The sequence below is a fragment of the Ursus maritimus genome, unplaced genomic scaffold (assembly GCF_017311325.1).
Source record: "Ursus maritimus isolate PB19 unplaced genomic scaffold, ASM1731132v1 scaffold_26, whole genome shotgun sequence".
Classification (NCBI taxonomy): domain Eukaryota; kingdom Metazoa; phylum Chordata; class Mammalia; order Carnivora; family Ursidae; genus Ursus; species Ursus maritimus.
The window spans coordinates 41,865,311-41,888,653 of NW_024425119.1; the positions used below are offsets into that span (position 1 = coordinate 41,865,311).

The following is a 23,343-nucleotide window of genomic DNA, read 5'->3' on the forward strand; positions in this document are numbered from 1 at the left end:
GAATCCTCACGACCTTCCTGCTTTATAGTCGAGGGAACAGACTGTGATTAAGTGACTTGCCCAAGGTCACCAGCTGGTAGGGGCTAAGTGACACTCAGTTCATGTCTGTGGACCCTGAAGCCTGTGTCCTTTCCACGGCAGCGCATGGCCTCTGCCCACAGCCCGGGTGCCTGGGCTCTCTGAGCCTCTCCTTGCCACGTCTAACCGGCCTGAGTTGTCCTAGGGCGCAGTTGTCCCATGGCATCTTCAGGACCAGAGAACTAGCGCTCCGTGGCTCTCTCTCCCTCCTGGTGAGCATGGGCTGGCTCTGGGCTGGGGGGGTTCAGCGAGCAGGCAGTCATCCTCTGGCAGGGGCAGCCTCTCCACCTTGGAGACCCACTGTCCGTCTCTGGCCATCCTGGGACAGCTCGAGTCCCAGGCCTGCAGTCCCGCAAGTGCTCTTCCCAGGCCAAGCCTTTTGTCTGGAATCCTCTAACAGCTTCTGACAGCCTTTCAGGCTTCCAGAGAGGAAAGAAGCCGACGTGGGCTGCTCTGCTTGCGCCACCCGAAGTCAGCTTCTCCACCAACATCCCAGCTTCTTCCCACGGCAGCCAGCGCCTAGAGCTTCCACGTGGAGTCCCTGTCGGCAGAGGCCAGGGAACTCAGGACCAGGTCCCCAGCTGTGCAGATCACGCCAAGCCGAAAGCGGCTTGCTCAGGCCAACACCTGGGTTTGCACCCTGGCCCTGCCTCTGACCATCTCTGTGACCAGGGACCGCCGCCAGCCTCCATGTCCTCACTCGTTACACCCCGTGGTGATAGTACATAATCTCTACTTCCCAGGGTTGTCCCGGGGCACCGAGTGGGGCCCGGCTAACAGTCCGCACCCCGTCAACAACAGGTTTCGTTACTGGGCTGATCTGCAAGGGGTGTGGCCCAGGCGGCGGCTCTGTGGAGGACGCCTGTGGACACATCCTGGGAACCCCATGGCATCCCCCGTGATTCCCGGATTCTACTCCGGTGGGCCCCGAAGTGGAAACACGAGCTTATCCCAGACAGCCTTCTCAGAGCAGCTCCTGCAAGCTGTGTGTCCCCCGGCCCAGTGCGCCCCCGGCCCGCTGCCCATCCCCACAGCACTGATGGCAGGCCAACCTGCTTCCCGCATGTGTGTGTCCACCCTCGCCCAGCCCAACGGGGGCTCCTACAGAAGGGGCTGAAGAGTTGGCTTTCCGGACACACTGGGATGTCAGCCAGGCTTGTGAGGACTCCTGGGACAGCCTCCCCTCCCTCCTGCACGGGCAGAACCTGGGTCTGTCTTCCTAGTCCCTGGCTCTGTGCCCAGCCTGTACAGGTTTAATAAATGTGTGTAGACAAGAACTGAGTTCAGGCTCCACCAAGGTCTGGGATGCTTAGAGGGCCTTTTATCATCACCTTCCTCCTCATAGGGGCTGTCCTGGCCCAGGAGCCACGGTGTTCCCAGTCATCCCGGGGCATGCCCATAAGAGTCCTGCTGAGCCAAGAGAAGACAAGGGAGTACATGTATGTAGGGAGGACAGAGGGACAGGTGGGGACTCAGTGGCTTATGTCCCCTTTCTTCCAAACTGGGGCACCTGGACAGGATTCCCTCCCCTCCCGCAGTCATACTTTCCAAATGGTTGGAAACATCCACTCATCTTCCACCACACCAACCCCCGGGGGCCCGCTTCCCTCCCCACGCTTTTCCCCATCCTCCACCCATTCCTCTCCCTGGCCTCTGAGGACATTTCTCCCGTCAGATTTCCGCTGGCCTCGCTGACAAACCCACCTGGCCAGGGCTCCTGCCGAGAATCAGAGCTGTTCCCTTCTCTCCTTTCCCTCAGAGGGACCCTGGCGCTTCGCGGTTAAGGAAGGCACCCCGTCTGGAGGGAGGACTTGAGGGCAAGGCTTGGAGTCGGGGGGACCCTGTAGCCTAAATCTGTCACACGGGCAATGTCATGTGCCAACACACCGCCAGCCCGGGTGCCACAGGGCCCTGCAGGTTCCCAGGCACAGAAGTACACACAGGCCCCCGGCCCACACATACAAGCACACATAAACCCACCCCGCCACACAGGTACACAAACACACGGACCCACCAACCAAGGGAAAAATAAAGACAGAGTTCCCTATCCCTGGGGTCCCATCCCACCCCCAGCCCCTCTGCGCCCCAGCACTCCGCATTCCCCAGCTGTCCAGCTCCAAGTGTGCCCAAGGGACTGTGCTCCAAGCTGCGGTCTGTCCAGCTGTTTGGAGTGGGAGTTGGTTGGGGGAGGAGGGCCAAGGCTTACCCTCGAGTTCACCCTTAGACCTCACTGAAAAGCCATGGTCCCTCAGAGGGAAAGGGGAGAGGGGAGCAGGTCAAAACCCAAATCCTGCTTTGTGGTTATTTACTCCAGACCAGCCTTGGATACCTCCCCACCTCTACTTCCTACACCCGTGCCTATGATCTGCTGTGGGGGAATTTGGGGCAGAGGCCAGAGGATGAGGGGCCCTGGAATCAAGAGCTTGCAGAAGGCCCTCCATACCAGGCTGTCTGGTGCTGCAAGGACGGAGCCTGGGCACGGATGCCGGAGGGGTGGGAAAGGGGCAGGATTTATGGCATTTCCCCTCCAGCTGGAAACAAAGGCAGATTCCTGTGTCCAGTTCCAGCAATCCGGTCCCACCCACCCGAGTGGCTGGAGCTGAAGGAAATCCCGCTGGCCTGTGGCCTCACCCAGCCACTCAGACCCTCTTTCGAACAATCTCTCCCAGCTGGCGCCATGACCAGCTCTCAAATCCTGGGGACCCCCTCCTAGTCCAAATACCAAGCCCTTCCCATTGGGGGTAGTCCCCTTAACCTCTCAGACTCTCTCCTCAGGCAGCAAGGGTCCTCTCAGCACCACCCAAAAGCCTACCAGGCCCCCATCCCCTTGCTGGGCAACTCTACCCACCCTCAACCCACAAATCTGCTTTTCTTTAGAGCGAGTGAAAGTGTTGATGACTCTAGGAACTCCCACGCTGTCCTAAATGCTCAGCCACACCTTCAAGGCATCTCGCGTGATCTTTCAATTAACAAAACAAAACAAAAACAAATAAATGGCCTAAATTCTGGAGCTTTAAAATAATGGCAGAGGACGTCTGGCTGGCTCAGCTGGTAGAGTGCGTGACTCAGGGTTGTGAGTTCGAGCCCCATGTTGGGTGTAGAGATTACTCAAAAATAAAATCTTAAAAAAAATAATGCCTGAAGCTTTTCAATGTAGAGGCAGCAGAAAGACAAATGCTGCACAGTGTCCCTTAGACGTGCAATCCCAAACCAAGGCAAACTCATAGAAACAGAGAGTAGGGGGCGCCTGGGTGGCGCAGTCGTTAAGCATCTGCCTTCGGCTCAGGGCCTGATTCCAGGGACCTGGGATCGAGCCCCACATCGGGCTCCCCTCTCAGCGGGAAGCCTGCTTCTTCCTCTCCCACTCCCCCTGCTTGTGTTCCCTCTCTTGCTGGCTGTCTCTCTCTCTCTCTGTCAAATAAATAAATAAAATCTTTAAAAAAAGAGAAGAAACAGAGTAGAAAAGTGGTTGCCAGGGCTGAGGGGTGGGGGAAATTGGGAGAGGTTGGTGAAAAGATACAAACTTTCAGCTAGAAGGTGAATAAGGTCTGGGGATCTAATGTAAACCATGGTGACTACAGTTGATAACACTGTATTGTATAACTGAAATTAGCTAAGAGCGTAGCACTTAAATTCTAGTCCCCAAAAAACTTCTCAACAACGACAACCAAAAGATAAATATGGGGGTAATAGATGTGTTATTTTGATGAGAAGACTCCTTGCACCCCATCTCCGTGTATGAAACCATGATGATACACACTTCAAATGTCTTACAATTTTGTCTGCCAATTGGACGTCAACAAAGCTGGGAAAAGATGGCGAGACCGCAGTGTGAACGTACTGTTAAGAGTCAGCAAAGTAAACGACAGAGAAAGGAAGAGCTGAGACCCCAGGAAGGGGGTTGTGGCCACAGCCAGAGGGTCTGGGGCTGCGCACAGGTGCTTCTCCTTACCAAGTTTCTCTGCAGAATATCCCATTTCTTTATCTCACCCCATGCTTATTTGGGATTTCTTCGAATGTTTTTCTGGAATGGTCACCCCATCCTTCGAAGTCCTCCGCAGTGGCTCTACCTTCAACTGGATAACAAGCCCTCAGGTAGGTCCCTATCAGCAGACGAGGTAGCAGGGGGTACTCATCCTTGAACAGGTAAGGAAACGGAGCCTCTGATGTCTGACTCGCCGTTCGCGCTCTTTCTCCCTCTCGCGCACAGACAGACATCTGTGTGGGTTTTACAGCTGGTGGGGGACTCTCCCAGATCGGTTGCCTTTAGGCGGAGAATGTGCTAGGGAAGGAATGGTCAGCGCCTCGCACAGGTGTGGAGATGAAGGCTCACGTGGAGAGACTCCAAGTCCGAGTCTGGACCCTTTCACAGTGGGGTGGGGGGCAGTTTGGTGGAGGAGTCAGGGCCTCGAGGGGGCCTGTGGGGAGGCGCAGTGCAGAGGTCCGGGAGGGGGTGGTGCTGGAGTGGCTTCGCCCGCAGAGCCCGGCTGCTTGCCAACTCGGCCGGAGGCCTTGTGTGGGCACCGCCTAATCTCAGACTGCTGCCCTGACATGCCATCCCTTCCTTCACAGGTTCCATCCTGAGATGAGTCATCCTGATGGTTCGGGGGCAGGCAAGGAGCGGATGAACCCAGCTAGGGGACATCCTGGAGGAGCTGGAGAGGAAGAGGAAGGTGACTCGGTGGCTCCACGTCTGGCGATCTGGCCCCCCGTCTGCCAGCCTCTTCCTGAGGTGCTGGGCGGGCTCTGGCTGCCGCACCCTCCCCAAACCTTAGCACCAGCCGTGTTGCCTTTTTACGTGAGCTGTGATGGACCAGGCGAGGGACCAGACCATTTTCTGAATCTTAGAGCCAAACGAGGCTGGGCAGGACCTTTGGAAGGATCTGGTTTAAACCCCTCAGTGTCCAGAGGAGGAAACTGAAGCCCAGAGAGGTGATCCAGGCCTGAAACCCAGGCCCCACGACCCCTGGTTTACTGTGGTCTTCAGGACACGACCGATGGTGCTTCTGCTCAGAGCTGAAGGAGACCTAGAGAGGTCACTTCTCCCTCCCTCTCTGGGCAAAACTCAGGCTGCATTCAGCCCACAAAGCTCACTCTGCCCTCTGTGTTGAATAGATGGACAAACAGAATTCACAGGTACCTGCCCCACTTCTCTCCTAAAGGAGACCCATACTTCTCCGTCCTCAGGTAGGAGAACCCTGTTCTACTCTTTCTGTGTCTCTTGCATTTGAAAAATCCCTAGATTGGCTGATCGCAATCCCCCACTCTGCAATTTAAATAAAGCAAAGCCCAGCTCGCCCTTTGCTAATTTCCCCACCCTTGCTTTTTCTTCCTACTCATCCTGGTGCAGAACCAGCTACATAATTTGTGGGGCCCAGTGCAAAATGAAAATGCCGGGCCCTTCGTTCACACATTATTAAGAATTTCAAGATGGCAATGGCAGAGCGTTAAGCCAAGCGTGGGGTCCTATGCGTCTGCGTGGGTCGAACACCCGTAAAGTTGGCCACGCCCTGGTGTCAAGAGCAGTGCTCGAACCCGATACTCACAGCTGGTTCCAAAAGCACAAGTTGTCCAGTCTCCCTCCTTCAGGCGGGACTCCATGTCACCTGCCTTCCACAGGTAAGAATCTCCTGGAAGTTCACCCCACGTACCCTCCCTAGGGTCTCCAGACCTCTGCTTCACACACCACTGGGAAATCCTTCTGAATATCAACATTCACATCGTAGCCCTTTCAGCCTGTTTCCTCTTGTTCTGTCCTCACTGAATATGGGGAACAGCTGGTCCTTCTGAGTAATTAATTTTGTACACTTGGATACAGTCTGTCATTCCTTTTCCCTTTCCTCATTGGGCTGAGTCTCCGGGGCTTTCTCCGACTCTGCGGCCCTCTGATGCCTTCCCCAGGTTCTCTGTGTGCTGTAGAACTCATGGGGGTCACAAGAAGCCTGAGAGAGCCCCAGTCGGGGTCCAGAGGGCTCAGCGCTCTGGCAAGGTGGGGTGTCTCCAGGACAGACTGACATCCCCATTCCCCAGTTCCCCATTGGGCCCTGTCTTCCTCCTCCAAACCCGATCTTTCTTTTTTTTTTTTTTTAAGATTTTATTTATTTATTTGACAGAGAGACAGCCAGCGAGAGAGGGAACACAGGCAGAGGGAGTGGGAGAGGAAGAAGCAGGCTCCCAGCAGAGCAGCCCGATGGGGGGCTCGATCCCAGGACTCTGGGATCATGCCCTGAGCTGAAGGCAGACGCTTAACGACTGAGCCACCCAGGCGACCCCCCCCACCCTACTTTCATCTGTTTCATGACCCCTTCCCAGATAAAGTCCCCTGTCCCCACCGACTCTCACCAGCGACTCAGCCCTAGCCTATGTCACTGTTTCAGTGCTCGCTTTGTGTCTCAGACTGAATGCTTCCCTCAGGGAAGCCCCCATTTCCACCTCCCAGGACAGAGATCCATGGGCTGGGATTGGGAGAAGTTTATCAGAAGCCAGAGCAAGGCCGGGGTTGGGGGGGAGAGTGGGTATGAAAGATGGACAGGAGGCCACACTCCGAAGTGGCCGCTATAATCTAAAAGAGCAGATACCGTAATCCCATAGTACTTCCTATTGGCTGCAGGACGCAGCTCTGTCCTGACACTGAAATTTGGGTGTGCCTTGGTTCTGGAATTCACAATGCTCACAAGTTGTGAAGCAGCTGTGGGGTGGGGGCTGGGGAAGGGTTTCAGCAGAGGAAGTGAGGTCAGTCGGCAATTGATGGCTGGCTGAGCCTTTAGCCGATGTTTCCCCCAGCCTCTATTCCCAGCAAAGGGTGGGGGTCCCTGGCCCATTTTACACAATCTTCGTAGAGGAAGACACCTTAGAGGTCCGCTTCTGCTTCCAGTACCTGCTCTTTCCGCTTGGCTCCGAGGCTACCGCCTCTCCAGGTGTTTTACTTATTAATTTAACACGTTCATGGAGGGCCTACCCTGTGGCAGGCACAGCCAGCCAGCGTTTTCACTCTGAGCTGAGATAAGCATCATCGCCTTCCTTCTCATGATGACCCTTGTGAGGCTGGCTCTGTTGATTATGCCCATTTAGCAGATGGGGGAGTGAGGCATGGCGAGGTGTCACTTGTCTAAGGTTACGCAACTAGTCTGGGTTCCCAGACTTCAGGGTCTTTGTGGATAACCGGGAGGCTAGAAATGAAGTCCTGCCTCCAGGGTGGGTGCTCACGGTGGTTGGAGCAAAGCAAGACCATGATGTCAGTGTTCTGAGCCTCTGCAAAGGAATCAGAAGGAAGAGTGAGTCTCTCTCTGGGGGAGAAGCCATTCTGCTCCCCGCCCCAGCACCTTGTCTGCCTTGTCCCATCAGTGTTCCCGCATACTTCCAGTCCCCATCTCCATTTGGTGGGGTGAGGGGCCTGCCTGGAAGGGGGCAGTCCAAGGCACTTCCTAGCCTCTCCCTCCATTCTGGCCAAGCGTTGTAGGGAGTGCCGTCCTTGTCCCTGAGCTGGGCTGGGGCTGGAGGGGCTCTCTGCTGTTCTCACTACGGACCCAGAGCAGCCCCATCTGGGCCTGTTTACCCTGCGCGGAGCCGAGGGAGGCTGCGGAAGAGGGGAGTGAACAAAGAGGGGGTGAAGGGGCAAGAGGGAGGAGGCTGAAGGATTTGGACCGAGTGGGGACTCCTCGAGGGCGGGGGTAGGGGGTGGAGAGGGCGGGGCTAAACTATTTCGGACCCTGCCAGCCCCAAACTCTGCCTCGGCTGCTCGGAGCCTCCCAGGCCCAGGACCAGGGGCTGAGAGTGGGAGGCCAGGTAAGTCACCTCTCCTCTCTCCCTCTCCCCGCGGACCTTCCCTCGGTGCCCCCCTTCCAGTCCCGGATTCCAGGACCCCCTCCGCGGCTCGGAGCGCGAGGGGGCGCTTCCCTCTCCATCCCCTCCTCGGGCCGGGGCTCAGACCGTGCCTCCCGCCTCGGCTCCGGGCCCCAGGGCCCCGGGCCTGGCCCCCACGAGACCCCCGCGGCCAGAGTCCAAGGCCCGCCCCCTCGGGGAGGCGGATGTGGGAGGCTCGGGGCGGGGGCGCAGCCGCGATCCCGGGGCGCGGGGCAGCCGAGGGTGGCGGCTGCCCTCGGGGTCTGGGAGCCGCGCGGAGGAGGGTCCGGGCCCTGCGGCCCCAGCGAGGGGCGAGCGGGCGGCCCGTCGGCTAGTTGGGCAATAGGAAACGGTTTATTAGGAGGGAGTGGTGGAGCCGGGCCAGGCAGGAAGACGCTGGAATAAGAAACATTTTTGCTCCAGCCCCTTTCCCAGTCCCGGGAGGCCGCCGCGCCATCCGCGCCGAGCGAGCCCCTCCCGGGCCCCAGCGCCGTCCCGGGCCGCGCGCGACCCGCGCCCGCCGTCCAGCGCTCGCCGGGCTACCGCGGCCGCCCCCGGGAGGGGAGGCGCCCGGCCCGCTGCCCGCAGGGCGGGCCCAGAGGTGAGTCCAGGTCCGCGGGCCTCCTGACACCCCCCCACCAACCCCGCAGGGCCCCTTCTTGGGGCAGATCCCAGAAAGCGCCTCAGAGAGGTCGCCGTAGGGTCAGTCCCAGCTCCGCACTGGGGCGAGCTGCCCCTCGCCCTCCGCGCACGTCTGCCCGTGACCCCATCTGAGACTGAAGCAGACTGGGCCGAACCTGGGCTGGAAATCGGAGAAGTTCTGGCTCCTGGGGCCAGTCACTTAACTTCTCTGTTCCCCTAGCCTCATCTGTAAAATGGGCAGAAGGGATCCCTGCTCTTCTTCCGGGACAAGGGGTCACATGTCCCTCGAGGCAGCTGCCTTAACCTGGGAGTGAGCGGCGACTTCCCACCCTGTTGGGCCTCCCCTTGAAGCCCACCTTTCTCAGACCAGCCTTTGCAGTTCTTGTTTAAGGAATCTGCCACTGTAATTCCAGGCTACAAACCTCACCTCCAACCCTGCGTGGTCAGATAATCCCCATGCCATGGCCTTCTCTGGGGATCCAGGCCAGAGGGTTTCCCAGTCTCCCTGCAGGCTGATACCCCAGGTTTTCAGCGGGCCCTGGAGGTCAGTGCTGTTAAGAGCATTCCTGGCCTGGCCACCCACCCCCTTTCCTACTTGAAGGACAGGGGCATAGTGGACTGCAGCACTCGCCCTCTCTATAAGGGGCAGCTTCTGGCTGAGTCAGGGTCTGTCCTCTCTCATCCCTCACGGCCCCATTTGCCCGAGTGCCTGTCCGCCCATCTCCCTGGGTGGTAAGACTACTATGTAGTCTTAGATATGCACTTAGCTGTATTTTTCTCATGTAATCCTGGCCACAACATAGCAGGGCAGGTTTCTTATGCCCATCCTCCTGAAAGGGAAAGAGGTTCAGACCTGAGTCACTTGTCCAAAGCCCCATGGATGGTGTAAATGGTGCTGTTGGGCTTTTGGCGGCATTTATTAGGCGCTTACTGTGTGCCACTTAGTTTTACTACGGTGTACCCCTGAAATGAGCACTCTCGTTATTCTCATTTTTTGTAGGGAAGCCTAAGCCTTAGAAAGTTGAAGTTACTTGCCCCACAGCTCATAGCTCTAAGTGGCAGAGGCAGGATTTGAACCCAGGCAGGGGCAAGATTTGAACCCTGACCCCTGGGCTGTCTGGCACTGCCTGCGCCTTCTAGAAGCCTGGCCCTAAGATCCAGGCTTGATGCTCCATCACACTGCCGTGGAGGGCCAGGGAAGTGATGCCGATGAAAGTATTGTGTGTATGGGAAGGGGCAGCCCGGTCTGGGTAGCGCCGTCTAGCCCTCTGCTGTTTGGCTAAGACCTGCTGACACGCCGAGCAAGGCTCTTCCAGCCCTGTGACAATTCCTGGGGTGTGCTGAGGAGAAACAGATTGACAACCACCTTCTGAGCGCACCCCGATGCTGGTTCCGCCACTGAAGACTAAGCCTACAGCAAGCAGATGATTTCTGTCTTCACATCTAAGCAAACCCGCCTCGGGCACCCGGCAACGACAACAGCTGCGTGCAATCGGGTTACTGTCCGCAAAACCCACTTGCTCTTTCTACTCCTTTGCGGGACTCACTGAACACCAAGGAACTGGAGGCAGAAAATGCCCAAGTGAGGATTTATTACCAGCAATTTAAGTCAGTCAAGACACACACGATGATTATAGGCAAGAAACGTAACATCCCCGAGCCTCAGTTTCCCCACCGGATGGTTGCCAGGATTAAACGAGATTAACCGTCAAAATTGAGTCCTTAGCTCATAAGTAGTATTCAGAGATGGTTCATTCTTATTATGAAGGCTTTCACAGCGGTAAGTTAACGTTTGAAATTAGCTTGGCACTTGTGATGTCTGGCCAACAGCAGTGATGCTTCTGGCAGCGGGAGATCTCCAGCCTAGAAGGGGAGGGATGCCACCTGTCCCCAGGAGTCTGTTCCTGCTAGAGTCAGGTCTCCAGGCGAATCGTTCAGGGTCGCTCGGAGTTCAGGCGGGTCAGGGCTCAGCACGTCTCCTGTCCGTCACTCCGTGCCAGGCCCGGTTAAAAGCTGGAGGGAGAATCACAACTCTACTCCACCATATTCCCCAGATGAGACCAGAGGTGGATTCTGCAAATGCTGTCAGGCGCTCCCCGCGCCCGCATGGTAGCTGAGCCTGGGAGGCTTGAGAACAAAGCCCTCCCCGTGCCCTCCCTCTGCAGTGTCTTCAAGTCCCTGGCTTCTGCAGTTGGGGAGGGGGGGGGTTAGGGAGGTGCCCTGGTGGGAGTGAGAGTCTCTGCCCTCTGCACTCTGCTCCCCGTCACCCAGCAGGGCCCCGCACAGCGAAATGAAAACACGCGGACCGGATTTAGCATGTGTAGGACACATGTCTCAAGGGGTGGGACCCATGCCAACCGATGAGAATTACCTGGAGGCCTTTTTCAAGTGCATGCTTCTTGCTGGTTCCAGATGGACTGAAGTCAGAATTTGGAAGTGGGGGTGGGGCTGAAACCAAAGAATGTGCATTTCTAACGAAGCGCTTCAAGTGAGTCTTATGCCCCACTGGGGCACCGTCAGAGAAGTGAACACATGGGTAGAGGATCCGAAAAGGATGCCCAATTCATCCTTACTGTTATCCCCCCTTCCCTTCCTCCCCCATACTTTCTCCTTCGCTGCTTTCTGGACAAGCAAAGGCTTCCACGGAAGGCTTCCCGCCCCTACCCCAGGGGGCAAATTCAGCTCATCTTGGGCTCCTTCTCCAGCTACCAGTCCCACTGCTGAGTGCTTGCCGGAGTCCCCACTGCCTGCCGGGAGGGGTGAGAGGCAGGAGGTCAGGCAAGAGGCTGGGGACACAGCTGCAACAGCCCAAGGCTCCGTTTCCTCCCCCAGCCCTGGGCCTCTGGGGCAGAGGAAGCCCAGGCAGGAAGGCCAGAGCTGCCACCAGCCAGAGAGGCCCAGGAGCACCCCCCCCCCCCAACAACCACCCTGCCCTCAGAGCCTCAGCACCGTGGAGCTTCATATGGTACCATTCTTAGGTTATAGGTCTGCTGAAGCCCATGTGGCCAGACAGCCAGCCCTCCCAGCCTCACTGTATTAGGCCGGAAGACACTTCCCTCCCTCGTGTTCGCTGCTCCTGCCTGGGGATCCAGTCCCCAGGCACACACCTGCACACTCTCCACCATTCAGAAAGTCCTTCTTGCTGTCTGACCTCAGCCCTTCTTGCTGCAGCATCAGTCCTTATCTTCTTGTTCTAAGTCTTTGAGAAATGATGAAGGGGGTGGCTTCTGGAGCACCACATGGTTCGGGACCTAGGTTGGGGACTATCATAGATCAGAATTACTTCCCTAACACTCCCTACCACACTTCTGGAAAAGTTCAAACTTAACCAGCCATGGAAGGTCAAACCTTCAGTGTCTAAGTATGTTTCACTTCCCCTCCCACATCACAGGCCCTACCCCCACCCCTTCCCAGGACAGCAAGGAGAGAGAAGGAAGGGGGCCAGGGAATGGCTCAGAGAGGGCATCTTATACCCTTGTGAGGTGCAGAGAGGTTTCTCCCCACCTGGGGTGAGCCAGCACTGTTCAAGGTCTGTACGGTTGTTACAACCCCGAGGGCTCAGGCCAAGGCTGCCCCCTGGGTTGGGAGACAGAATGGTGAAAGCGGGGGCCTGGGAGTCTGGACACCAGGGCTGTACTCTTGGAGCTGCCACTGAATCCCGTCTGACCTTGGACAAGTCTCCTGCCCTGTCTGAGGTTTAATCTCCATCTTCTCTAAAATAAGGAGCTGGGCTTTGTGGTTCCCAAGGCGTCCCCCTAGAATTCTGTCGTGGGGCTGTCCCGGCCACAGGTGGCTCTTCCAGACCCTGTAGCCACCCCAGCCCTCTCTGAGAATACCCCCTGAACTCTCTGCAGTGCGTGACTCCTGCCTGTTCTATCCAGACCCCAATCTAAACAATCTTGATTCCTGTTCCCAGCTTGGCGGGACCCTGAATGGCAGGAAGTGAAGACAGGAGCCTGTTTATGTTTGAGGCAGGCAGTGCTAGGGGGGTGGGGGCACTGGGAAAGAGGTGGACAGGGAGGGGGTGGGCAGGAGGCAGAGGACAGAAGGGTGGGGGGGACCTGAAGAGATGCTCCTTCCACCCCAGCCCCATGCCCTCTGTGCCCTCCAGTCTGCTCAGAAGCAGGGGTAAATAGCTGGGAGTCCCCCAAACTCTCTGTCACTTAAACATGGCTCCCCCACCCTTTACCCCTAACAGGATGGTTTCCATGGGGAAGTGAACCAGGACTTCCCCTGCAGGCCCCGCCCCAAAGCCAGACACAGGGAGTAGGGAGGAGGCCTCCCTGCCCCCCCAAAAACTCCCAGTGATTTCCTCTGGGTGGGAGGGACCCGCAGTTAGTGGCTGAAAACGCCGAGGGGATTGCCGAGGGGATCACATTTCACAGATCTTACTGTACCCCCTCTCCTCTCCAGGGACCATGACCTGCGACCCCCCCAGGAGAGGCCTTCTGATGCTCCTGATGGCCTTGGGCCTGACCCAGGGTAAGTAGAGGGAAGCAGGTAGGGGACAGGGGCCTGGATGGAGAAAGGGCTGGCTGGGTTCAGCTCCTGCTGGGGCTGAATTTGAGGAGCTTGGGAGAGGGGGGACTTAGGAGCTCGGCTGGAGAGTGGGAGGCAGGCTCAGTTAGACTAAACCCCCAGCTACCCCAGCCCTCCTTTGCTGTCTTCCTGATCCAGATCTAAACCTGGTAGAACTGGTGCTCTACTGGCCTCCAGGGTGGAACCTCTCTGTCTGCAGGGTGCAGAGAGTGGGGATGTTGGCAGGGAGGGCCTGGGAGAGCTCTCAGGGTTGGGGCTGGGGGCCAGGGCTGGGTCTAGAACCGGGAGGAAAGGTCCTAGGATCAGGGAGGGGACAGTAGCCTGGTTCTCACTGTGTCAGAGAGTAAGGTTCTGGAAGGACAGATAATCTATGGGTGAGACTAAAGGACCAAGGCCTCAGGGGGTGTGTGTGAGAGGCCAGAAGGGAGGGGCGGTGGGACAGACGGGGTGTGAGGCCCGGCCTAGGCGTCGGGCCCAGAGTGGCTGAACTTCCAGTGTGCGTCCCAGGCGACCCTGTGAAGCCCTCTCGGGGCCCGCTGGTGACCTGCACCTGTGAGAGCCCACACTGCAGGGGGCCTACGTGCCAGGGGGCCTGGTGCACGGTCGTGCTGGTGCGGGAGGAGGGCCACCACCCCCAGGAGCACCGGGGCTGTGGGAGCCTGCACGAGGAGCTGTGCCGGGGGCGCCCCACCGAGTTCGTCAACCACTACTGCTGCTACAGCCCCCTCTGCAACCACAACGTGTCCCTGGTGCTGGAGGGTAGGTGCAGCCGCCCGGCCGGCCGGCCCCGTCTTCTCGGACCCTTCCTCCCTGCCCTGCTCCCACCTCACGGGAGGGCGGGGGGAGGCAGGACCCTGGGATCTGACTGGCAGAGTGGCCAGGTGGGGGGATCTGGCCTGGTGGAAGCTGGGCCTCAGTGTCCCTCCTCCACCAGCCACCCAAATTCCTCCGGAGCAGCCGAAGGTAGATGGCCAGCTGCCTCTGATCCTGGGCCCCGTGCTGGCCTTGTTGGTCCTGGGGGCCCTGGGCGCCCTGGGCCTGTGGCATGTCCGGCGGAGGCAGGAGAAGCCGCGGGGCCTGCACAGCGAGCTGGGGGAGTCCAGCCTCATCCTGAAGGCATCCGAGCAGGGGGACAGCATGCTGGGGGTATGGGCCTGGGGGCACCCGGGACACGGGCGGGGAGGGGTGGAGACAGGAGCCACAGAATCAGAGAGGGGTGCCGAGAGACAGGTAGCCAAGAAAGGCACAATCACAGACAGAGATCTGATTGGGCGGGGGGGCTGGGCGAGTGAGGACCATGTGGGGACACAGCAGCGGGGCCCAGCTTAGGGAGGCAGACATGGGCTGGGCCAGGTGGGGGCAGCCTGTCAGTGTCCTGTTCGTACCCCCCAGGATCTCCTGGACAGTGACTGCACCACGGGCAGTGGCTCAGGACTCCCCTTCCTGGTGCAAAGGACAGTGGCGCGGCAGGTGGCCCTCGTGGAGTGTGTAGGTGAGCCGTGGGTGAGCGGGGGGATGGGACCAAGGGCTCCCGTGGGCTTGCAGGAGGGAGCAAGCGAGCGAGCTCTTGGCCTCGGAGTCCTGGGCAGGACCAGGCCCCGAATGGGAATTCTGCTGGGTAGGGGTGGCTTGGAGATAGGTCAGGGCTAGATCCTTCTGCAGGTGCTGGGGGTCACAGGGCAAATGGGGGCAGGGCTGGATTAAGCAAAACATAAACGTCAGGGGTTCTGCAGTTGGGGCCAGTGCAGCACCAAGATGGGGGTTTCTTCTGGGGTTCCCCATGCCCAGGGGCTACGCGTGCCCATATGTGACCTCTCCCACCCCTCCCGCCATCTGATCAGGCAAGGGCCGCTATGGCGAGGTGTGGCGTGGCTTGTGGCATGGTGAGAGCGTGGCCGTCAAGATCTTCTCTTCAAGGGATGAACAGTCCTGGTTCCGGGAGACCGAGATCTACAATACGGTGCTGCTCAGACACGACAACATCCTAGGCGAGTGGGGACGCTGAGCACTCAGGGCTGGAGTTCCCAGGCCTCGGGACACGGACCTAGTCCTGAAGGATGCCCGTCGGCCCCTCGGCCCCAACCTCTGACTCCAGCTTCCTCTCTGACCTAAGCCAGACCAGCCTCCACCCCAGCCCCAGCTTTACCCTGGCCGTTTGTTCTCTGACCCCAGCCCCAGCCCTGACCCTGACCCCGACCCCGATCAGTCCAGCCTCCCTTCTCCCTCGCCCCTTGGCTGAGCCACCTGACCCTCTGCACGCAGGCTTTATCGCCTCGGACATGACGTCCCGCAACTCGAGCACACAGCTGTGGCTCATCACGCACTACCACGAGCACGGCTCGCTCTACGACTTTCTGCAGAGGCAGACGCTGGAGCCCCAGCTGGCCCTGAGGCTAGCTGTGTCGGCCGCCTGTGGCCTGGCTCACCTGCACGTGGAGATCTTCGGCACGCAGGGCAAGCCGGCCATCGCCCACCGAGACCTCAAAAGCCGCAACGTCCTGGTCAAGAGCAACCTGCAGTGCTGCATTGCCGACCTGGGTGAGCGGCTGGGCAGGGGCAGGCACTTCGCAGGGCGCGGGGTTCGAGCACTGTCCCTCCCCACCGGGTTCTGCCTTTGCCCGTTCATGTGTGTGGCGCCACCAATGCCACCGATTGGTACTTTAACACCTCCTGGCGCGTGTGCTGTCTCATTTCACCTCCGCAAGAGCCCCGCAAGTTGCCTTGCCGCTTTGCAAGCCCAGACTCCTTCCAGCATACCGCCCTGGCTCCGGGAGTTGGGAGAAGGGGCACCCTGGCTTCACTTGACTGCATTGCTCCCCTCCCCGGGCCTTAGGGTTCTGCTCTGTGAAATGGGCACAGTAACGCCTGCCTTGCTGACTCACATCTCTCTGGGCGATTGGGCACCTAGCAGGAGGGCTATTCAAGCAGAGCATAACAGGGACAAGTGTGCTCCGGGTGGCTGCCGCCTCCCAGCCCGCCTCCGGGCAGGGTTCCGTCTGCCTGCTGCTCCGTGTCCCACCATCTCTCTCCAAGCCCACCTTGCCTCCTGTGCCCCAGCCTCCGGTACTGTCTGTGGGCTCGGGTGAGCGGCAGGAGTAACAGGCCTGGTACCCACAGGCCTAGCTGTGATGCACTCCCAGGGTAGCGATTACCTGGACATCGGCAACAACCCGCGAGTGGGCACCAAGCGGTACATGGCCCCCGAGGTGCTGGAAGAACAGATCCGCACCGACTGCTTTGAGTCCTACAAGTGGACAGACATCTGGGCCTTTGGCCTGGTGCTGTGGGAGATTGCCCGTCGGACCATTGTCAACGGTGAGGGCCCGCCCCGCACAGGGTGGGGAAAGTGGCGTGGGACAGACGGATAGACAGGCGGACAGGCAGGAGATGGGGGCTTCCTGTCATGGATGGTGCCCATGGCCTGAGGGTTCAACTGAGTGACCTTTTAAGGTGTGACTCTGTGGTTCTGGCTGTGAGATCTTGGATAAGTCACAGTAACAGATGTATCAATAGCAGCTGACTTGTGTTGAGCTCACAGATGTGCCGAAGGCCGTGCTATAGCTATGTATGACCTTAGCTCACCGTCCCGGGTTGGCAGGAGGTGGTATCGCTTCGCGGTGAAGAGCATGGGTTGGGAATCAGACTGCCTAGGTTCCCTTCCTGATTTTGCCACTGACCACGGGCAGGTTACTTAACCTCTCCGAGTCTCAGTTTCATTTGAAAATTAGAATGAAGATAGTTCTAGTTGTTGAGATAATCCTTGGACAGTATCTGGAGCTATTCTGGGGCTCAGGAAATATTCGTGGTATTATTGTAATAGCGAATGCCTGACACAGCGTCAGCCCCATTTCACGGGTGAGGGCACTGAGGTACAGAACTACAGCTGGCTGCAGGCAGCACCAGGCTCTGAAGCCGGGCAATCTGACACTGCAGCTGTGGTTTCTTTGCTACAGAAATGCAGGGTGTACCAGCGTCTGCCCTGGCTGCTTATCGCTGCCTCGTTATGACTGTGGGCGCCTTTGGAGGGGCTGGGAGCAGGTAGAGGGACCGCATTCCTGATGGCTGGTGCAGGGGCAGCCCTGTGGCCGGTGCCCTCCCAGCCCTGGGGCGGATGGCTATTGGGTGGTGGTCCGGACCAGGTGGGGAGGCTTGTCAGTGTCTGTGGAGGGTGTCTATGGGGAGGGATGGCTGGCGGTCCTCACAGGTCGGGGACCACCTCAAGATATGACTGGAGCTCTGTTCCTTGGGGACAGGGACACTCTCATTTCCTGAGCATCGGCTAGGAGCCAGCCCCATGCCAGGCTTCATGCACCCTCAGCATCGACAGATGGAGGCCAGGGTGTAACCAGTCCTTCTGGAAGACTCTCGAGGGGCTCAGATTCCTGCCCCTTCAGGTGTGAACTCCCCAAGGTTGGGGCAGGCGGCACCTGGAGGGAGCCGAGGCCCCTTGGACAGAGGCTGCAGGCAGGAAGGGAAGGCTGGCCCGGCTGGGACTGAAGGGGGAGGCTGACTGCGGGCCCCTGGGGCGGAGGGAAGCTCTGTCAGCCCCACACAGATTCGTGGCGCATTATAAACACTGTAATCTGGTGTCAGCCCCGGCACTGATTAAAGGCCCATTAGACACTCTCAGGCCTCTACGCAGCACTGATTAGGGCTCGAGCGGCCCAGGGGCCGGCCTGGAAGCCCGCCACGGGGAGAACAGCTGGCGAGGCTCTGGCTAGGTTGTGGCTCTGTGGCCGCGGCCCCCAGCTTCGGGCTGGGAAGCGGGGGATGCGGGGGTCTGGGGCACCTTCTCTGGGTCTGGCCTTTGCTGCCTGAGCTGTCCACAGGCAGCATTTCCAGAAGGCTCCTGCTCGGGGATGACGAGGAGAAGCGGCGCTGGCGGCTGAGAAGGGGCAGCGAGGCCTCTGCCGTCTCCGCCAGTGGGGGGCTGTTACGGGGGCCTGGGTAAAAGTCCCTTGCTCCTTGTGCTGCAGCGTCCCCCAGCAGCAGGCCAGCTCTCCTCCTGCAAGCGGAGCTCGGAGGTCAAGAGCCTGGGCTTCGGTGAGACCGTCTGGGCTTAAATCTTAGCTCAGTCACTCACTACCTGCGTGATTTTAGCCCAGTTGCGTCACCCCTCCGGCCTTAGTTACATTGTTCATAACGTGGGGCGAATAGCATGACTTATCTCCTAGGGTTGCTGAGAGGATTCAATGCCGTGCAGTTAGGACAGCGCCTGGCACAGCGTACGTGGCCAGTAAACGTTTTTATCAGGCATCCGTGAGAGTTGGGGCCTGGGAGCGGCACCCGGGCCCTGGGTGGGAGGCAGCCACTTTTTGGAGAGACTGGAACGAGGTCTGGCCTAGCAATCCGACGGGATGAGTTTAAGCCTGTGCTCTGCCCTTACTACCCGTGTAACCTTGGGCTCAGCTGGTCCGAGCATCAGTTTCTTCATCTGTAAACTAGAGGTGACAGTCATACCCATTGGGCTGTCGCAAAGGTGAAGAAGATAGAGCATGAAAGGGTGTATAGCCCAGCGCCTGCGCGTAGTGAGTGCAAGGTCAACAGCCGTCATTCGTATTATCGGTAAACATACTGATTACGTTATAGAGGCCCCCTCAGGGGTAGCCTGGGTCAGACAGCGGGTTTTCTGGACCCTGGGACAGAAGGTGAGCAAGGCTGTCCTCGGGATGGTCTGAAGCCTTCTTGGGGTGCCGAGTGACTGTCCCATCCCCCCTCCGTCCTCAGGCATCGTGGAGGACTACAGGCCCCCCTTCTATGATGTGGTGCCCAATGATCCCAGCTTTGAGGACATGAAGAAGGTGGTGTGTGTAGACCAGCAGACGCCCACCATCCCCAACCGGCTGGCTGCAGACCCGGTGAGGCCTCTGCAGGGGCTGGGGTGGCACGGGGTGGTGGTGGCTCACAGCTGGGCGTTCTGGCCCTGGGAGCACGTACCTGAGGTCTCTGCCTCACCTGGAGAGATTCCGGAGGGTAGATTCCAGGGTCGCTCCCTGGGTACTCCCTCCCACATCCCTGGCCTGTGGACCCCTGAGATTGGGTGGTTCTGGGATTTCCAGAACCTTCCATCTGGCCTGGAAAGTCAGAGTCTCTCTGCTACATTTCTTCCTATGAACTTTTGTTGTTGCTGTCTGCTTTTGTGTTTTCTCACAACACTCCGCAGGCATATATAAGACACACACACGTGTGTACGCAAACACATACAGGCATGCACATGCTTCCACATAAACACATCCTCACAGATACATACGTGCGTGCACATACATGCCAGACTGTTGCCCTGTGAAGACAAAGAGCGTGTCTCCTCCGCCGCCTCATATCCCTGTTATCTGTCGCTGTGCAGGCTCACGATAAGTGCTCAACCGATGTTTCTGGAAAGAGTGAACGCACATGTATATACACATACGTACACAGACCACATGTATGTTTCCACACGACATGCGTATCCGTGAAAAGCCACATATATGCGCCGCTCTGCGCGCACTCCCTGTCAGGAGGCAGCTTGAGTTCTGAGACTGGCTCACTCTGGGGCCCCTGAGCGTCCCGGGCTGGGTTCCCCCGGGACACTCCTCCAGTGGCCGCTGGGCCCAGCCAGGGCTGGTGGAGGTGCAGGCAGACACTGTCTTCCGCCCTGGGGTCCGGCTGCAGGGGGGCCCCGAGGCTCGCACATCTCCCCATCCCCGGTCTTGGCGAAGGCGGGGAGTGGGTGTAAGGTGTTCCACAGACACTCCTCTCCAACGAGGGCCGGCCTGAGTGTGCCCAAAGAGCGGAGTTACAGCGTCTCTCTGTCCTGCCTGCTGCCTTCCGCCCCCTTCTCACTCCACAGTCTTCCTCTTCTATCTCTGTCTCTCTCCTCTCCTCCCTGCCTCCATTCCCCCTCTTACCACCCCGGCTTTCCTCTTCCCTTCCTCAACACTCTCATCTCCCTCTTCCCGTCCTTTCTGTCCTGCTTCTGTCTCCCCATTCCGGGGGCATCCTCCTTGCCACCCCCTTTCCAGGTTCCCTGACCCATGTCTCTGCCCCCTCTCCTCTGCCTCTCCCCGCCCCACAGGTCCTCTCAGGCCTGGCTCAGATGATGCGGGAGTGCTGGTACCCCAACCCCTCTGCCCGCCTCACTGCACTTCGCATCAAGAAGACCCTGCAGAAACTCAGCACCGGCCTCCAGAAGCCCAAAGTGACTCACTAGCCTCAGGCCTGAAGCCTGACTCCCCTCTGCGGGCGGGGCGGGCGGCAGACGGTGCGGGGTGGCCTGTCTGGGGAGAGGTAGTGTGCGTGTGCTGGGGAGGGGGGTGCCCCTCTATGGGCGGCTGTGCCTGCCTGCCGGCTCATCCAGCCAAAAATACAGCTGGGCTGAAACCCGATCCCCCACCGTCTGGCCTGCTCAAAGCAGCAGGCTCCCTGACGCCTGGCTCCCTCCCCACCCTCATGCCCTGGGCGCAGCCCCTACCACCCCCAGGACAGGATGCAAAAGAGGCCCCAGAGCCAGGGTGGCCAGGCCAGGGAATCCCAGTCGCGGGCCCAGAGCCCGGGCTTGCACTTTTCCCCCTGCCCTCGGTCAACCCCACTGCCCCACCACAGCTGCCAGGGTGACGCAGGGCTCTGTCTAGCCTTCAGGACACATCTTGCCTCTGGCATCAGCCCGACACCCAGGGTCCATCATTTCCTCTCTGCGGGTTTGCCTGGGGCCTCTGTCTCCTGGACAAGACCCCATCAGTTGAGCGCCAGCTGCCTGGGAGAGCTGGGGCCTGATCCTGGGCCCCTTCCCCAGCCCCATTCTAACTCACTTCTTAGGGCATCAAAACCGGGGAATCCTGCTGCAGCTGTGGCAGGGTCAGAGGACGGTGGAGAGGTAGTAGGTCAGACGGGGGAGGCCCAGGACCTTCAGAACAACTGGGAGAATCTAAAGCCAAGCACAGCTGGGGAAATGCTCAGCTGGGAGTCAGGAGACCCAGGTTCTGCTCCTGGGCAATTGCTTTGTTTCCTCATCTATCTACTGAAAGATTCAGTCCTGATGTCCTTTGAGGTTTTTTCAGCTCTAATTTTCTTTGAAATTTCAGCCTGTGTCAAAGGTCAGTTCATCAGTCCGTTCTGCTCATTTTGCCCCAGCCCCTGGCAATTTGCCTCAAGGTGGGGACTTGAAAATAACTTAATCTGAGGCCAGGAGTGCCTGAAAGGCCTCCTAGACAAATTCTACAAGCTCCAGTCTTAACTCAAACCAGTAGCCATCCTTGGGTTCAGACAGCCCTGGGCCTTTGGCAGGCAAACCAGCCACTCACCCCACTCTGTGGCTTAGCCTTCTCTCTCCAGGACTGAGAAGGGCTGAGGGCCGGCTCCCTGCAGGGCCTCCGAGGCTCAGAAGAAATTTGGCTCCAGCCAGCTAGCCTCCAGCGCCCAGGTTCCTGCTCTCCACTGGCCCCTGGCCCAGACCCACAGCCTTGGCCAGGTCCCAGACAGTGTGTGTCTAGGAAGAACCTGGTGGCTGTGGAGAAACACATGGAAAGTTCAGCATTTGGCAGTGTCAAGGGTGTATGTCCATGCAATGGAGAGGTTACCCCAAACCCTGGGCGGGAGGATGGGCTGGAGGTCAGTCGATGGGAGGTGGAGCCTGAGGGATGGGGGATAGGGGGCTCAGGCTAGGGACGAGGACAGTCCCAAGCTTGGAAGACCCGGCATCTCAGCCCTCGGGGCAGGCTGGAGAAGGACCCTCAGTTCTCCACCGGAGCCTCCTCCCTCCTGCTGTGGATGACCCAGCACAACCTCCCCAGGCACTTGCGTGCTGCTTCCGCCAGCCACGGTGGCACTTTCCCAGGCCTGTCTCCCCATGTTGTGCAAGGCCCACAGCACGACCAGGAAGTGAAACCGGGTGAAAACAGAAAGTGAGAGGGACCTGCTGGGTCCTCAGATGAGCCTGGGGCACTTTCGTGTCTTTTGGTCACTGCAACCCACCCAGTGTAGGAGCCAGTGCCCCCCCACCCCATGCCAGATTTTCTCTCTGCTGGGTGGGGGGCAACGTGTCTCCTCCTGGGACTCCACAGCCAGAAACTGAGGGCCGCAGCTCCCCCCCGAGGCTGGAAAATCCCAGAGGAGGAGAAGGTCTGAGGCAGGAGACAGACTGATGGGGGCCACCGTGCTGGAAGAGAGGAACCAGTGGCTAGGGAGGGAAGGAGGCCCTGGGGAGAGCAGCGCGCCTGGTGCTTCTGTCTGAGGGCAGGAAGGTGTGCCAGGGCCCAGATTACAGTCTCTTACCTGGCGACACTGTTTGTGGGAGCACTTAGCTTGTGCTTAGCACATAGTAGGTCCTCAATAAACCATGGTTGAATCTCGAGCTCCTGCTGAGTCTTGCCAGGCTGGTGCCTCTGCAGTGGCTTGACGCAGAGGAAATCTGAGGGGGTGGGGAAGGAGCGGGTCCCAGAGTATCATGCCCGGTCTTTGCCCTTTGGGGACAAGTCACAGTTGGCGCAGACCCCTGCGTCCAACCCCCACGACCCCCGCGGCCGCCCAAATCTCAGGTCTGTCCCTGGGCTGGGAGCAGCCTGCTCGCGGCGCCCGCCACACCGCCCTCTGCTGGCCGACGGCTGCCCAGCGGCCGCCTCCCGCCCCGCCCCGCCCCTGCGCAGGGACGGGACCGACTCCCGCGCGCCCGGCGCCAGCGTGCGTGCGCTACGCCAGGCCTCGGTTTGCGGGGACAGTCCCCCGAAAACCATACCTAGGGAGGAGCTTTCTGCGTCTTTACGCAGAGGCAGCGTGGACCCGTCCGCTTCAATTTCTCTGTTCTCGATTCCCTCCACAAATGGAGCCCCCATGTTGCCTGGAGTCAGCGCTCATCCCTAGGATGGGAAGGAGCTCACCATCCTCGGGGACCCCATCTGGCATCCTGGGCTTAGAAAGCACCTCCCCCACCCCCAGCCCCTGGAAATTGGGGGCAAGGAAGCGCCATGGGGGAGAAAAGTACTGAAAGAAGCAAAGAGGTTCTCCTCCATCTGACTTCCCAGCCTCGAAAATTTGTGCCTTTGAATTAGAGGCCCTCGTAGGGAACCACAGAAAGGTACCCTAAATCTTTCCACCACAGAGGACCGACCCGACTGCCTGCAGGCCCCAAGTTGGCCTCATGCCTGGTGCCCGCTAAAGCCTGCTGGTGCCTATGTCCCTGGAAACCACCCAGCCCCCAGACAGTACCCTCCTTCCCAGAGGACCTCTTAGACCAGCTTTGGGGAAATTAGAGTGTTCCTGGCCTCCCACAAA

General features: G+C 59.0%; 1 protein-coding gene and 1 long non-coding RNA gene across 8 annotated transcripts; one reads left to right on the forward strand and one right to left on the reverse strand.

Moving 5' to 3' along the window:
* The first annotated feature begins 7,783 nt into the window (after positions 1-7,783).
* Positions 7,784-22,426, forward strand: ACVRL1 (activin A receptor like type 1). Of its 2 annotated transcripts, none has more exons than XM_040642481.1 (10): positions 7,784-7,863; positions 12,976-13,044; positions 13,609-13,860; positions 14,036-14,247; positions 14,494-14,593; positions 14,943-15,089; positions 15,364-15,639; positions 16,219-16,416; positions 18,829-18,959; positions 20,153-22,426. In XM_040642481.1, the coding sequence occupies exons 2-10, from the start codon at positions 12,981-12,983 to the stop codon at positions 20,285-20,287; spliced, it is 1,515 nt and encodes a 504-aa protein (XP_040498415.1). In that variant the 5' UTR covers positions 7,784-7,863; positions 12,976-12,980; the 3' UTR covers positions 20,288-22,426. The 2 variants fall into 2 exon arrangements, with proteins under 2 accessions (XP_040498415.1, XP_040498416.1); XM_040642482.1 differs by lacking the exon at positions 7,784-7,863 and adding an exon at positions 8,505-8,521.
* On the reverse strand, positions 9,474-20,134 carry LOC121105427. Of its 6 annotated transcripts, none has more exons than XR_005837948.1 (5): positions 19,366-20,134; positions 11,670-11,813; positions 11,227-11,309; positions 10,934-11,010; positions 9,474-10,575 (listed from the first exon to the last, which is right to left on the reverse strand). It is a non-coding gene; the product is annotated as an uncharacterized LOC121105427 (long non-coding RNA). The 6 variants fall into 6 exon arrangements; XR_005837949.1 differs by having other exon boundaries at positions 11,670-11,825; XR_005837944.1 differs by having other exon boundaries at positions 11,670-11,825; positions 19,352-20,134.
* Positions 22,427-23,343: the final 917 nt, after the last annotated feature.